General features: G+C 34.2%; 2 protein-coding genes and 1 pseudogene across 2 annotated transcripts; all 3 read right to left on the bottom strand.

Annotated features, from left to right (window-relative positions):
- Positions 1–2697: 2697 nt before the first annotated feature.
- Positions 2698–3765, bottom strand: LOC145390293 (uncharacterized; annotated as a pseudogene).
- A 598-nt stretch (positions 3766–4363) lies between these two features.
- On the bottom strand, positions 4364–5065 carry LOC145390294 (uncharacterized). Its single transcript, XM_080265269.1, has one exon. It carries the CDS (start codon positions 5063–5065, stop codon positions 4364–4366), a length of 702 nt encoding a protein of 233 aa, XP_080121395.1.
- Positions 5066–9908: 4843 nt separating this feature from the next.
- On the bottom strand, positions 9909–11633 carry LOC145390295 (uncharacterized). The gene is made up of 5 exons (XM_080265271.1): positions 11557–11633; positions 11378–11473; positions 11048–11176; positions 10601–10640; positions 9909–10130 (listed from the first exon to the last, which is right to left on the bottom strand). The coding sequence occupies exons 1-5, from the start codon at positions 11631–11633 to the stop codon at positions 9909–9911; spliced, it is 564 nt and encodes a 187-aa protein (XP_080121397.1).
- Between the last annotated feature and the right edge of the window lie 1837 nt (positions 11634–13470).

Consider the following 13470-nt stretch of genomic DNA (forward strand, 5'->3'; position numbering starts at 1 on the left):
TTTTTTGAAGCACCGATCGCATTTGTTGCATTTATGCGGCTTGTCGTGGCAATGAGTATTTTTTTTCATTTTTAACTTATGATACATGAATATATTTATCTTATGCATTTCCAAAGAAGATTTTTCAATACTGCATTCATCACAATTATAGTTTTTTTTTGTACTGAGATCTAAGGGTTCCTCTTGGATGTTACTCCCACTGCCCTGTTCCAGAGAAGCCTCCATCTCTATTAATTTCAGAAACAAAGAAAAACGATTATTAAAAATTCTTCAGAAATACTTTTTTCAATCTATAGTGACTGTATAAAGTTGATATCACTTTAGACAATTATATATAATTACCTTTTCAGTTTGGAACCATCTGCTAGATCTCCAGAGTTGCTCTCAATGCGCTCCACTGGTTGCCCACTAAAAATGAAAAAGAAATTCTAATAATAGTATTTTCTTCTTCCCTTATTTTCAACCAATTTCAAAAGATAGGAACTAAAAATTATTTTATATTTACTAAGATGGTTAAATATTTTTTTCATGGACAAACGGGTTTTCTCCTATTTGTATTCGATTCTTCTCTTATAAGTGTTTATATCGAGAAACCATAATTATTTTTTTACAAATGAATTAATTCATGCTTTCTCATCTGGCTTTTGCTAGAGAAGGTATTGTTACAATATTTACAAGTATATGGTTTTTCTCCTGTATGGATGCGTTCATGAACGTTTGCTTGTGTTTTTTGCCTGAATCTTTTATTACAGTATCCACAGGAAAAGGGTTTTTCCCCGTATGAATGTATATGTGTGTTATTAGGGTCGATTTATTTGAGAATGTCTTCTCACAATGTCCACAGATAAACGGCCTTTCTCCTGTATGGATGCGTTCATGAACGTTTGCTTGTGTTTTTTGCCTGAATCTTTTATTACAGTATCCACAGGAAAAGGGTTTTTCCCCCGTATGAATGTATATGTGATTTCTTAGGGTCGATTTATTTGAGAATGTCTTCTCACAATGTCCACAGATAAACGGCCTTTCTCCTGTATGAGTGCGAATGTGCCTTATTAGATTTCTTTTTCTCGAGAAAACCTTCTCACAGTATTCACAGACAAATGGTTTTTCCCTTGTATGAATACGTTCATGAATTTTCATGTTTCCTTTTTGCCTAAATGTTTTATTACAATGTCCACAGGTAAATGGTTTTTCTTCAGTGTGTATCATCTCGTTTCTTTTTTTGAAGCACCGATCGCATTTGTTGCATTTATGCGGCTTGTCGTGGCAATGAGTATATTTTTTCATTTTTAACTTATGATACATGAATATATTTTTCTTATGCATTTCCAAAGAAGAGTTTTCAATACTGCATTCATCACAATTATAGTTTTTTTTCTACTGAGATCTAGGGGTTCCTCTTGGATGTTACTCCCACTGCCCTGTTCCATAGAAGCCTCCATGTCTATTAATTTCAGAAACAAAGAAAAACGATTATTAAAAATTCTTCAGAAATACTTTTTTCAATCTTTAGTGATTTTTTTAATGTCGCCTTAGACAATTATATATAATTACCTTTTCGGTTTGGAACCATCTGCTAGATCTCCAGAGTTGCTCACAATGCGCTCCACTGGTTGCCCACTACAAATGAAAAAGAAATTCTAATAATAGTTTTTTCTTCTTCCCTTATTTTCAACCAATTTCAAAAGATAGGAACTAAAAATTATTTTATATTTACTAAGATGGTTAAATATTTTTTTTATAGACAAATAGGTTTTCTCCTATATGAGTTTGTATTCGAAGTGTGTATAAGTCCATGATTATTTTTTACAAATGAATTAATTCATACTTTCTCATCTGCCTTTTTCTACCCTTGTATGGATAAGTTCATGAATGTTTGCTTATGTTTTTTGCCTGAATGTTTTATTACAGTATCCACAGGAAAAGGGTTTCCCCCGTATGAATGCGTATGTGATTTCTTAGGGTCGATTTATTTGAGAATGTCTTCTCACAATGTCCACAGATAAACGGCCTTTCTCCTGTATGAGTGCGAATGTGCCTTATTAGATTTCTTTTTCTCGAGAAAACCTTCTCACAGTATTCACAGACAAATGGTTTTTCCCTTGTATGAATACGTTCATAAATTTTCATGTTTCCTTTTTGCCTAAATGTTTTATTACAATGTCCACAGGTAAATGGTTTTTCTTCGGTGTGTATCATCTCGTGTCTTTTTAGAACGGTTTTTTCTTTGAAGCATTTGTTGCATTTATGCGGCTTGTCGTGGCAATGAGTATATTTTTTCATTTTTAACTTATGATACATGAATATATTTTTCTTATGCATTTCCAAAGAAGAGTTTTCGATACTGCATTCATCACAATTATAGTTTTTTTTTACTGAGATCTAGGGGTTCCTCTTGGATGTTACTCCCACTGCCCTGTTCCATAGAAGCCTCCATGTCTATTAATTTCAGAAACAAAGAAAAACGATTATTAAAAATTCTTCAGAAATACTTTTTTCAATCTTTAGTGATTTTTTTAATGTCGCCTTAGACAATTATATATAATTACCTTTTCGGTTTGGAACCATCTGCTAGATCTCCAGAGTTGCTCACAATGCGCTCCACTGGTTGCCCACTACAAATGAAAAAGAAATTCTAATAATAGTTTTTTCTTCTTCCCTTATTTTCATCCAATTACAAAAGATAGGAACTAAAAATTATTTGTTACATTATTTACAAGTATATGGTTTTTCCCCTGTATGGATACGTTCATGAACGTTTGCTTGTGTTTTTTGTCTGAATGTTTTATTACAGTATCCACAGGAAAAGGGTTTTTCCCCGGTATGAACGTATATGTGTGTTCTTAGGGTCGATTTCTCTGAGAATGTCTTCTCACAATGTCCACAGGTAAACGGCCTTTCTCCTGTATGAGTGCGAATGTGTTTTATTAGGCTCGATTTTAACGAGAAAGTCTTCTCGCAATATTTACAGACAAATGGCTTTTCCCCTGTATGGATGCGCTTATGAAAGTTTGCTTGTGTTTTTTGCCTGAATGTTTTACTACAGTATCCACAGGTAAATGGTTTTTCTCCCGTATGGGTGCGTATGTGTGTTCTTAGGATCAATTTATTTGAAAATGTCTTCTCACAATGTCCACAGGTAAACGACCTTTCCCCTGTATGAGTGCGAATGTGACTTATTAGGTTCGATTTTGCCGAGAAAGTCTTATTACAGCATTCACATGCAAATGGCTTTTCCCCCGTATGAGTGCGTAAATGAATTTTTAGCCTCGATTTATGTGAGAAACTCTTTTCACAGTATTGACAGACAAACGGCTTCTCTCCTGTATGAGTACGCATATGAATTGTCAAGTTTGATTTATCCGAGAAATTCTTCTTACAGTATTCACATGTAAATGGCTTTTCCCCCGTATGAGTGCGTAAATGAATTTTTAGGCTCAATTCATGTGAGAAACTCTTTTCACAGTATTGACAGACAAACGGCTTTTCTCCTGTATGAGTGCGTATGTGTCTTATTAGGCTCGATTTTGTCGAGAAAACCTTCTCACAATATTCACAGACAAATGGTTTTTCCCCTCTATGAATACGTTCATGAATTTTCATGTTTCCTTTTTGCCTAAATTTTTTATTACAACATTCACAGGTAAATGGTTTTTCTTCGGTGTGTATCATCTCGTGTCTTTTTAGATTGCCTTTTTCTTTGAAGCACCGATCGCATTTGTTGCATTTATGCGGCTTGTCGTGGCAATGAGTATTTTTTTTCATTTTAAACTTATGATACTTGAATATATTTTTCTTATGCATTTCCAAAGAAGATTTTTCAATACTGCATTCATCACAATTACAGTTTTTTTTGTACTGAGATCTAGGGGTTCCTCTTGGATGTTACTCCCACTGCCCCGTTCCATAGAAGCCTCCATGTCTATTAATTTCAGAAACAAAGAAAAACGATTATTAAAAATTCTTCAGAAATATTTTTTTCAATCTGTAGTGACTGTATAAAGTTGATATCACCTTAGACAATTATATATAATTACCTTTTCGATTTGGAACCATCTGCTAGATCTCCAGAGTTGCTCACAATGCGCTCCACTGGTTGCCCACTAAAAATGAAAAAGAAATTCTAATAATAGTATTTTCTTCTTCCCTTATTTTCATCCAATTACAAAAAATAGGAACTAAAAATTATTTTATATTTACTAAGAAGGTTAAATATTTTTTTCATGGACAAACGGGTTTTCTCCTATATGAGTCTGTATTCGAGTCTTCTCTTATAAGTTTGTATATCGAGAACCCATTATTATTTTTTTACAAATGAATTAATTCATGCTTTCTCATCTGCCTTTTTCTAGAGAAGGTATTGTTACAACGGTTTTCCCCCTGTATGAGTGCGTTTATGTTTTTCCATATGTACTTTCTGCCTGAATGCTTTACTACAGTATCCACAGGTAAATGGTTTTTCTCCCGTATGGGTGCGTATGTGTGTTCTTAGGGTCGATTTCTCTGAGAATGTCTTCTGACAATATTTACAAGTATATGGTTTTTCCCCTGTATGGATACGTTCATGAACGTTTGCTTGTGTTTTTTGTCTGAATGTTTTATTACAGTATCCACAGGAAAAGGGTTTTTCCCCGGTATGAACGTATATGTGTGTTCTTAGGGTCGATTTCTCTGAGAATGTCTTCTCACAATGTCCACAGGGAAACGGCCTTTCTCCTGTATGAGTGCGAATGTGACTTATTAGGCTCGATTTTGCCGAGAAGGTCTTATTACAGCATTCACATGTAAATGGCTTTTCTCCCGTATGAGTGCGTAAATGAATTTTTAGGCTCGATTTATGTGAGAAACTCTTTTCACAGTATTGACAGACAAACGGCTTCTCTCCTGTATGAGTGCGTATGTGTCTTATTAGGCTCGATTTTGTCGAGAAAACCTTCTCACAATATTCACAGACAAATGGTTTTTCCCCTGTATGAATACGTTCATGAATTTTCATGTTTCCTTTTTGCCTAAATGTTTTATTACAACATTCACAGGTAAATGGTTTTTCTTCGGTGTGTATCATCTCGTGTCTTTTTAGAGCGGTTTTTTCTTTTAAAGAAGATTTTTCAATACTGCATTCATCACAATTACAGTTTTTTTTGTACTGAGATCTAGGGGTTCCTCTTGGATGTTACTCCCACTGCCCTGTTCCAGAGAAGCCTCCATGTCTATTAATTTCAGAAACAAAGAAAAACGATTATTAAAAATTCTTCAGAAATATTTTTTCAATCTATAGTGACTGTATAAAGTTGATATCACTTTAGACAATTATATATAATTACCTTTTCAGTTTGGAACCATCTGCTAGATCTCCAGAGTTGCTCACAATGCGCTCCACTGGTTGCCCACTAAAAATGAAAAAGAAATTCTAATAATAGTATTTTCTTCTTCCCTTATTTTCAACCAATTTCAAAAGATAGGAACTAAAAATTATTTTATATTTAAATTTCTTACTACATTTCTTCTAAGAAGGTTAAATATTTTTTTATAGACAAACAAGTTTTCTCCTATATGAGTTTGTATTGGAATCTTCTCTTATAAGTGTGTATATCGAGAATTTCCATGATTATTTTTTACCTACCACTCAAATGAATTAATTCATGCTTTCTCATCTGCCTTTTTCTGGAGAAGGTATTGTTACAATATTTACAAGTATGTGGTTTTTCCCCTGTATGGATGCGCTTATGAACGTTTGCTTGTGTTTTTTGCCTGAATGTTTTACTACAGTATCCACAGGTAAATGGTTTTTCTCCCGTATGGATGCGTATGTGTGTTCTTAGGATCGATTTCTCTGAGAATGTCTTCTCACAATGTCCACAGGTAAACGGCCTTTCTCCTGTATGAGTGCGAATGTGTCTTATTAGGCTCGATTTTACGGAGAAAGTCTTCTCGCAATATTCACAGACAAATGGCTTTTCCCCTGTATGAGTGCGTTTATGAACTTCCATATTTATTTTTCGGCTGAATGGTTTACTACAGTATCCACAGGTAAACGGTTTTTCTCCCGTGTGGGTGCGTATGTGTGTTCTTAGGATCGATTTCTCTGAGAATGTCTTCTCACAATATCCATAGGGAAACGGCCTTTCTCCTGTATGAGTGCGAATGTGTTTTATTAGGCTCGATTTTACCGAGAAAGTCTTCTCACAATATTTACAGAGAAATGGTCTTTGAACTTCCATATTTATTTTTCCGCTGAATGGTTTACTACAGTATCCATAGGTAAACGGTTTTTCTAGTTTCAATTTAGTCAAGAAAAATCTCACAATATTCACTTTCTTCTGTCTGAGTCTTTTTATTAATTTCCATGTTGTATTTCTGCCTAAAAGTTTTACTACAGTATTCATAGGTAAACGGTTTTTCTTGAGTATGTATTAAACAAGCACTAATCATATTTATGCGGGTGTCCACAGAATTAGTAGAAACCTTCGAGCATTCCAGAAATTGTTTGTATCTTCAAAAAGATTTTTTAATGCCGTATTCGTCATAATTATACTTTTTTTTTGTACTGAGATTATGGGGTTCCTCTTGGATGTTACTTCTACTAGTCTGTTCCAGAGAATCTTCCATATCTATTAATTTCTGAAACAAAGAAAAGATAGTTATTACAAACAATTATTAAAAATTCTTTAGAAATTATTTTTAATCCTTTAGATGGAATGTGACTATAAAAATTTTGTACTCACAAGTTTAAATATTCCGGCGAAAAGGCCCTTGCTGACCTATCTGGTTGGCAGTTGGCTGCCCGCTAAAGGGTTAATCTTGCAGGACCGGCTTCCCTTCTGAAGCTGATGGTCAGTAGAGTTGCTACAGGTTGTGTGGGGGCTGTGTCGTTGCTATGCCAAAGAGTTATTTTTCAAAGGAACATTGTTGCTCCGCCCTAAACTTCCAACAACATTGGCAGCCACTTGTTCGATTGGTGGCAATTTTTTGGATAAACACTAGACGGTTGTATATAATCCTGTGGATGGTAAAAGATGGAAACCCCTCTGCGTGAAGCTTCATATATATATACCTCTTAAATCCAGCCTTCACATTGAGTGCACACCTCTTCGTCCGTCAACTCCTACTCCTCCCCTTACCTCGTCCGGATGTTTTCGTCTCTATTATTTTTTCTTCATTTATTTTTAGAGGTAAGATATTAACTTTTTAGTAGACAACTCTGATAGATTAAAAAAAAAAGCATTTAGATCGAAAAAATTAAAATAGTTTGTTGTCAACTTAGTTTTGTTTTTAGATTTGGAGACTTTTGATCTAGCTTAGCTACTTTTTTTTAGCAATTACCTATATTTTGGCGACTAGATGTTTTTTTGTAATCAAAGATCTAAATATTATTGTTTCTTTAACTGGTAACCGACTTCAGCGTTCTCGTCCAGTTACCACTTTTGGCGCTGTTTCTTTGCGCCAAAAAACATTCTGAACTACCTATATGAAACAGTGTTTATCAGCAATTTTTTTCTATGTAGTGTTTTTTGAAGTTTCAGTATACATTACAACTCTCTTTTTTCTTTTCTTTTCAAGATTGTGTTATGTGTGTTGGTGATGAGTATATTTGCTGTTCTTCTGGGATTTGTTATTTTTGGATGGAAATACATAGAAGAGTTGTCTTCCACCCCAGAAATCTCATCACAGCTGCTACCTTCCAATGTGGCGAATCCACAGAAAGATGAATCGCCCTTGGCCTTCTTTATGCCAGACAAGGAAAGTTTCCTCAGAGAAAATGACTTTCGCTGGAACTTCCCGAAATGCCAGCATTGTCAACATCTACGATCCGAAAACTTAACTAATCGAAGAAACTACAAGAAAAAACAACGAAATCGTAGTCAGAAGAGTGAGGATAAAAACCTTGAGCCAATGGAAACTAATATTATATCTCTTCCCCCCCTTTCCATTTGTGTGTAGATGTATTTTTTTTAATTTTACAGTATAATTGCTTTTTTAATAAGAAGGTTTAAAAGGCATTTATGATCCAAAAAATACAAAAAGTCGGCCACTAAAGGGTTAAAAGGCATTTATGAGCCCCCAAAAAAGTCTACTATATAATAGTAATCTACAGTAAGATTTAAAATATAAAATATTTAAAAACTAACTTTATTTATAATAGCCAATTGCCAATTAAAGGATGCGAAATATTAATTGTCTATAGTAAGATGTAAAATAAAAAATATTCAAAAACCAACTTTATTGATAATAACCTGATACAGCCATGACATTTCAAAGCTGACTTTCTCTTATATTTTCTTTCACACTGATCACAGGTAAAGGGTCTCTGATTGCTGTGTGATGGATAATAGCTTGAAAGAGCCGTCTGGGTTCGAAAACTGTGATTGCATTGAAAACACATAAATGGTTTTTCTTTATCAAATGTACTTTCTGATGAAATGTTTTGTCACAGAATTTACAGGCAAATTTTTTTTTTTTTTTATCGGTGTGTGTTTTTTAGATGCCGCCTTAGCCCCTCTTTATTTTTGAAGAATTTATCACATCGGTCACATCTATGGAGCCTCTCATCGTCATGTCTTTTTTTGTGCCGCCTTAGCCCCTCTTTATTTTTGAAGAATTTATCACATCGGTCACATCTATGGAGCCTCTCATCGTCATGTCTTTTTTTGTGCCGCCTTAGCCCCTCTTTATTTTTGAAGAATTTATCACATCGGTCACATCTATGGAGCCTCTCATCACAATGTGTGATTGTATGGGCGTTGTTCTTATGAATATCTAATGAGGATTTGCTGACGAAGAAAAGATCACATTGATCGCAGACATAGAGATCTTCAACCAATTTTCTTTTATTACTTTCATAGGTTTTACACCAAGCCCTATATAGTGCGGTGTATATAATTAGCACTTTACATTTATGTTCTTTCTTCTCTTTCAGATGGTGCCGAATACGACAGAATATCCGGCAGATAGAGGAACACATTGGAGACGGACACGAAGCGCTCTGACCAAATAAATGAAGCAGATCCGATAGTTTATTTTCTCTCTTTTGATATAATACATATTGTGACACTTTATCAGCGGCTTCTTCACATTCCTTTATATAAATACTGTGATTTTTATCTTGAGAGGGAGACTTCTCTTCGATTTCTTGCAAAGGATTATATGATACCAGTACCTGATTATCACTTCTAGTTTCCATTTTTATTAGATCTATTGAAAAAAAAAAATAGTTATTAGAAAAATTCCAAATGATTGTTAACCTCGGAGTTAACCCTTTAGCGGGCAGCCAACTGCCAACCAGATAGGTCAGCAATTGCCTTTTCGCCTCAGTGTTATATACGACCATATGGTCATACGACTACACCTTTATCATAAATGCACGGAGTAGTAGTAGTAGTTAGTGTTGGGTTGTTATAAACACCTCTTTCATTTGAACCTTAACTCCTCGGACTAGAGTGGTGGTGGACGGTGCCGCCGCTAGAAAGAGTTTTTGAGCAATATTGGCTGCCACATTACAGTCTCTATCCAGAAAGGCTCCACCGATTGGACAAAAACTAGTAATTGTTGTTGTTGCTGGAAGTTTGGAGAATGTTTCTGTGCTGGAGGACTTTGTCGTTTTAGTAGGCAGAGCAACGACGTAGACCCCGAAGGTAGTACACCTCCTCCTTCTTCCCCCCTCCCAGTACAGGAAAACTTGGCTGAACCGTACGCTACGTTGAATGGTTTCTTAGTGTCTCCCAAAACCTTGTTTACGAATGTGTCTAGAGTCTAGTACTAATTTTTTTCCTCAATAGGTTTAAAAAGCATTTATTATCCAAAAAGTCGCCCGCTAAAAGGTTGATAATCCATGTAAAATAAAAAAATATTCAAAAACCAACTTTATTGATAATAACCTTATATAGCCACTTGCCAACTAAAGGGTTCTTTCATGTATGAATGCGTTTATGAGTCCTTAGGTTTGATTTATCTGAGAAAGTCTTTTGACAGCATTCACAGACAAACGGTTTTTCCCCCGTATGAATGCGTTTATGGATTTTCATATATCCTTTCTGCCTGAATGTTTTACTACAGTATCCACAGGTAAATGGTTTTTCCCCTGTATGAGTGCGTATATGACATTTTAGGCTCGATTTATCCGAGAAAGTTTTCTGACAATATTTACAGATAAATGGTTTTTCTCCCGTATGAATACGTTTATGGATTTTCATATATGCTTTCTGCCTGAATGTTTTACTACAGTATCCACAGATAAACGGTTTTTCCCCAGTATGAATGCGCTCATGAACTTCCATGTCTCTTTTCCGCCTGAATGTTTTACTACAGTATCCGCAGGTAAACGGTTTTTCCCCTGTATGGATGAGCTTATGATCTTCCACGTCTCTTTTCTGTTTGAATGTTTTACTACAGTATTCATAGGTAACTGGTTTTTCTCCTGTATGGGTGCGTGTGTGTGAGAAAGTCTTCTCACTTAGGTCCACAGAATTAGTAAAAATCTTCGAGCATTCCGGTAAGTTTTCACTCTTTTTCATTTTTAACTTATAACATTTAAATATGTTTTTATCGAAATGAATATTCTTCAACAAAGATTTTTCATCATAAGTATAATTTTTTTTTGTACTGAGATCCAAAGGTTCCTCTTGGATATTACTCCCATTGGCCTGTTCCAGAGAACCTTCCATGTCTATTAATTTTAAAAAAGAAAAAAAAGAGTTATTATAAATAGTTACTAAAATAGCAGTATTGTTAAATAAAATAAATTTTTTAAATATTATTTATTTTAGTATGAGGACGAAGAAGAAGGATGAACCTCCACCGTTGTTCGGCCACTTGTCCGATAGGCAACATTCTTATACCTTTCTCATATAAATAAATACTTATATGATTCCTCTTACACTAAAAAAAAATTTCCTAGCAAATGTTTCCCCTCCCTCCCCTTATTATATTTACCCTTTGAATATGTATGTGTTATCTGAGAAAATCTTCTGATAATATTCACAAACAAACAGCCTTTTAACAGTATTCAGACAAACGTTTTTCCCCTCGTATGGATTTCTATTCTTTTTACTCTCCTGTATAAGTACATGTGTGTCTTATTAGGTTCGATTTTAATGAGAAACTCTTCGCACAGTATTCACAAACAAACGGCCTTTTCCCCGTATGAGTACGTTCATGAGATTTTATGTGTTCTTTCTCCCTGAATGTTTTACTACAGTTTCGACAGGTAAACGGTTTTTTTCCTGTATGAATACGTTTATGTTTTTTCATTGTTTCTTTCATGTTGAATTTTTTGCTACAATATTCACAGGTAGACGGTTTTTCTCCTGTATGAATGCGTTTATGTACTGTTAGGTTCGATTTGAATGAGAAATCCTTCTTACAGTATTCACAAATGAACGGCTTTTCCCCTGTATGAGTACGTATGTGAGTTTTTAGGTTGTATTTTTTCGAAAAAGTCTTCTCACAATATTTACAAGAAAAGGGTTTTTCCCCGTATGAATGCGTTTATGTACTGTTAGGTTCGATTTTAATGAGAAATCCTTCTTACAGTATTCACAAATGAACGGCTTTTCCCCTGTATGAGTCCGCATATGAATTCTTAGGATCGATTTATATGAGAAAGTCTTCTCACAGTATTCACAAGTATGTATCATCTCATGTTTTTTTAAAATAGCTCCATCACCGCATTTATACGGCTTCTCTTGAGAATGGGTGGCCATAATAAGGTTCACAGAATTAGTAGAAACCTCTGGACATTCTGATAATTTTTCACTCTTTTCTAATTTCAACTTATAAAACCTAAATATATTTTTACCCAAATAAGTATTCTTATGCTTTTCTCTATATTCCTTATTATTATGGTTTTCTTGTGTAGTAAGATCTAGGGGTTCCTCTTGGATGTTACTCCCACCGGCCCGTTCCAGAGAATCTTCCATATCTACTAATTTTAGGAACAAATAAAAAATAGTTATTACAAAATATTATTAACCCTTTAGCGGGCAGCCTTTTCGCCTCAGTGTTATATACGACCATATGGTCATACTACTACACCTTTGTCATAAATATATAAAGTAGTGATAGTAGTAGTAGTAGTTAGTTTTACCCCGAAGGTACACCACCTTCTTTATTGATAACAATCCGATATAACCACTTGTCCGCTATTCCCAAAAAAGTCTACTGTCTAATTGTCTATAATAAAATGTAAAATAAAAAATATTAAAAAACCAACTTTATTGATAATAACCTGATATAGCCACTTGTCCGCTAAAGGGTTAAGGAATAATAAAAGAAGTGTTTTTTGTTGAATTTTATTATCAAAAAAAGAAATAAACACCAGTAGACTATATAAGTAAAAGAGATGCGATGGTCACTGAGATGAAAAATATTTTCAACCTGGTTGAAGGTTAAGAAATATCACCTAAAAACGGAAAATATTTTTTTATTTAGCCTAGAGTTTGAAAACCATTTTCTTACAACTAGAAAGAAAAATTCTAATAGGAGATTCCTAGCATATTTAAAAATTCCATCCACGCCCACCAATTTGATTCAATCATCATACCAGTAATATGACTGGGAAAAGATTTACGTGCATTGATAAGTGCATCAATAAAATCTTCTCGATTTTTACTTATTGGAGATGGAAATGGTGTAATTAAATTAAGAGAATAACTTGCCAACAATCTACTAAGGCGGCCATTTCCATCACTAAAGGGATGCAACGAAACCAGTTTAACTAGAAGCCATGCGGCACACCTAAAGATACCCTCTACACCTTTTTTTTCTTCAATGTTTTTCTTCATGTTTATAATAAAACTATTATACTGGTCCAGACAAGTCCAAATCTCTGTTTCCCATTCTTCTTGACTTCCCTTTCTTGGGTATTTATGAATTTCACCCTTATATTCGGCTACTCTATCAAAAGTACTAAATATTCCAGGGGTAGTCATAATTTTCTCATCAATTACTCCAGTCATTAGAATTTTATGAATATCAATAATGTATTTTCTAATTTCTAAAAATCCCAAATTTGATGGATTTCGTTGTTTTTCTTTCTCATCCATTTCCATTAGTTTTAACCATGCTTTGTATAAATTCTTGGTTTCCAGCTCACCAGGAATCTTATAGAATTTCTTATTCTCAGTAGAAAGGGCTCCTTCAAAATTATCAATTATCTTTTGTGTAGTTTTATAATCTTGGATTGCAATTTTTTCATTAATAATTATATTATGAATGAATTTTTCTACCATTTTTTTCTTAGCTTTTTTTACTTTCACTTTATCTACTAATTTCTCATTAGTTTTCCATAATTTCTGAAATTTTATGATATCTTCAATCATATTATCAAAATTTGGACTTATTTTTTTTCCTTCGGGTAAATCATACTCTAGTAAATTATAGCAAGCAAAGATATTCTCCATTATCCTCTTAGTGGCTGTATAAACTCGCCTCAGTGTTATATACGACCATATGGTCATACGACTACACCTTTAT

The sequence above is a fragment of the Coenobita brevimanus genome, unplaced genomic scaffold (genome assembly GCF_032717465.1).
Source record: "Coenobita brevimanus isolate Jiangsu-jjx unplaced genomic scaffold, ASM3271746v2 jjx.HiC_scaffold_473, whole genome shotgun sequence".
Lineage (NCBI taxonomy): Eukaryota > Metazoa > Arthropoda > Malacostraca > Decapoda > Coenobitidae > Coenobita > Coenobita brevimanus.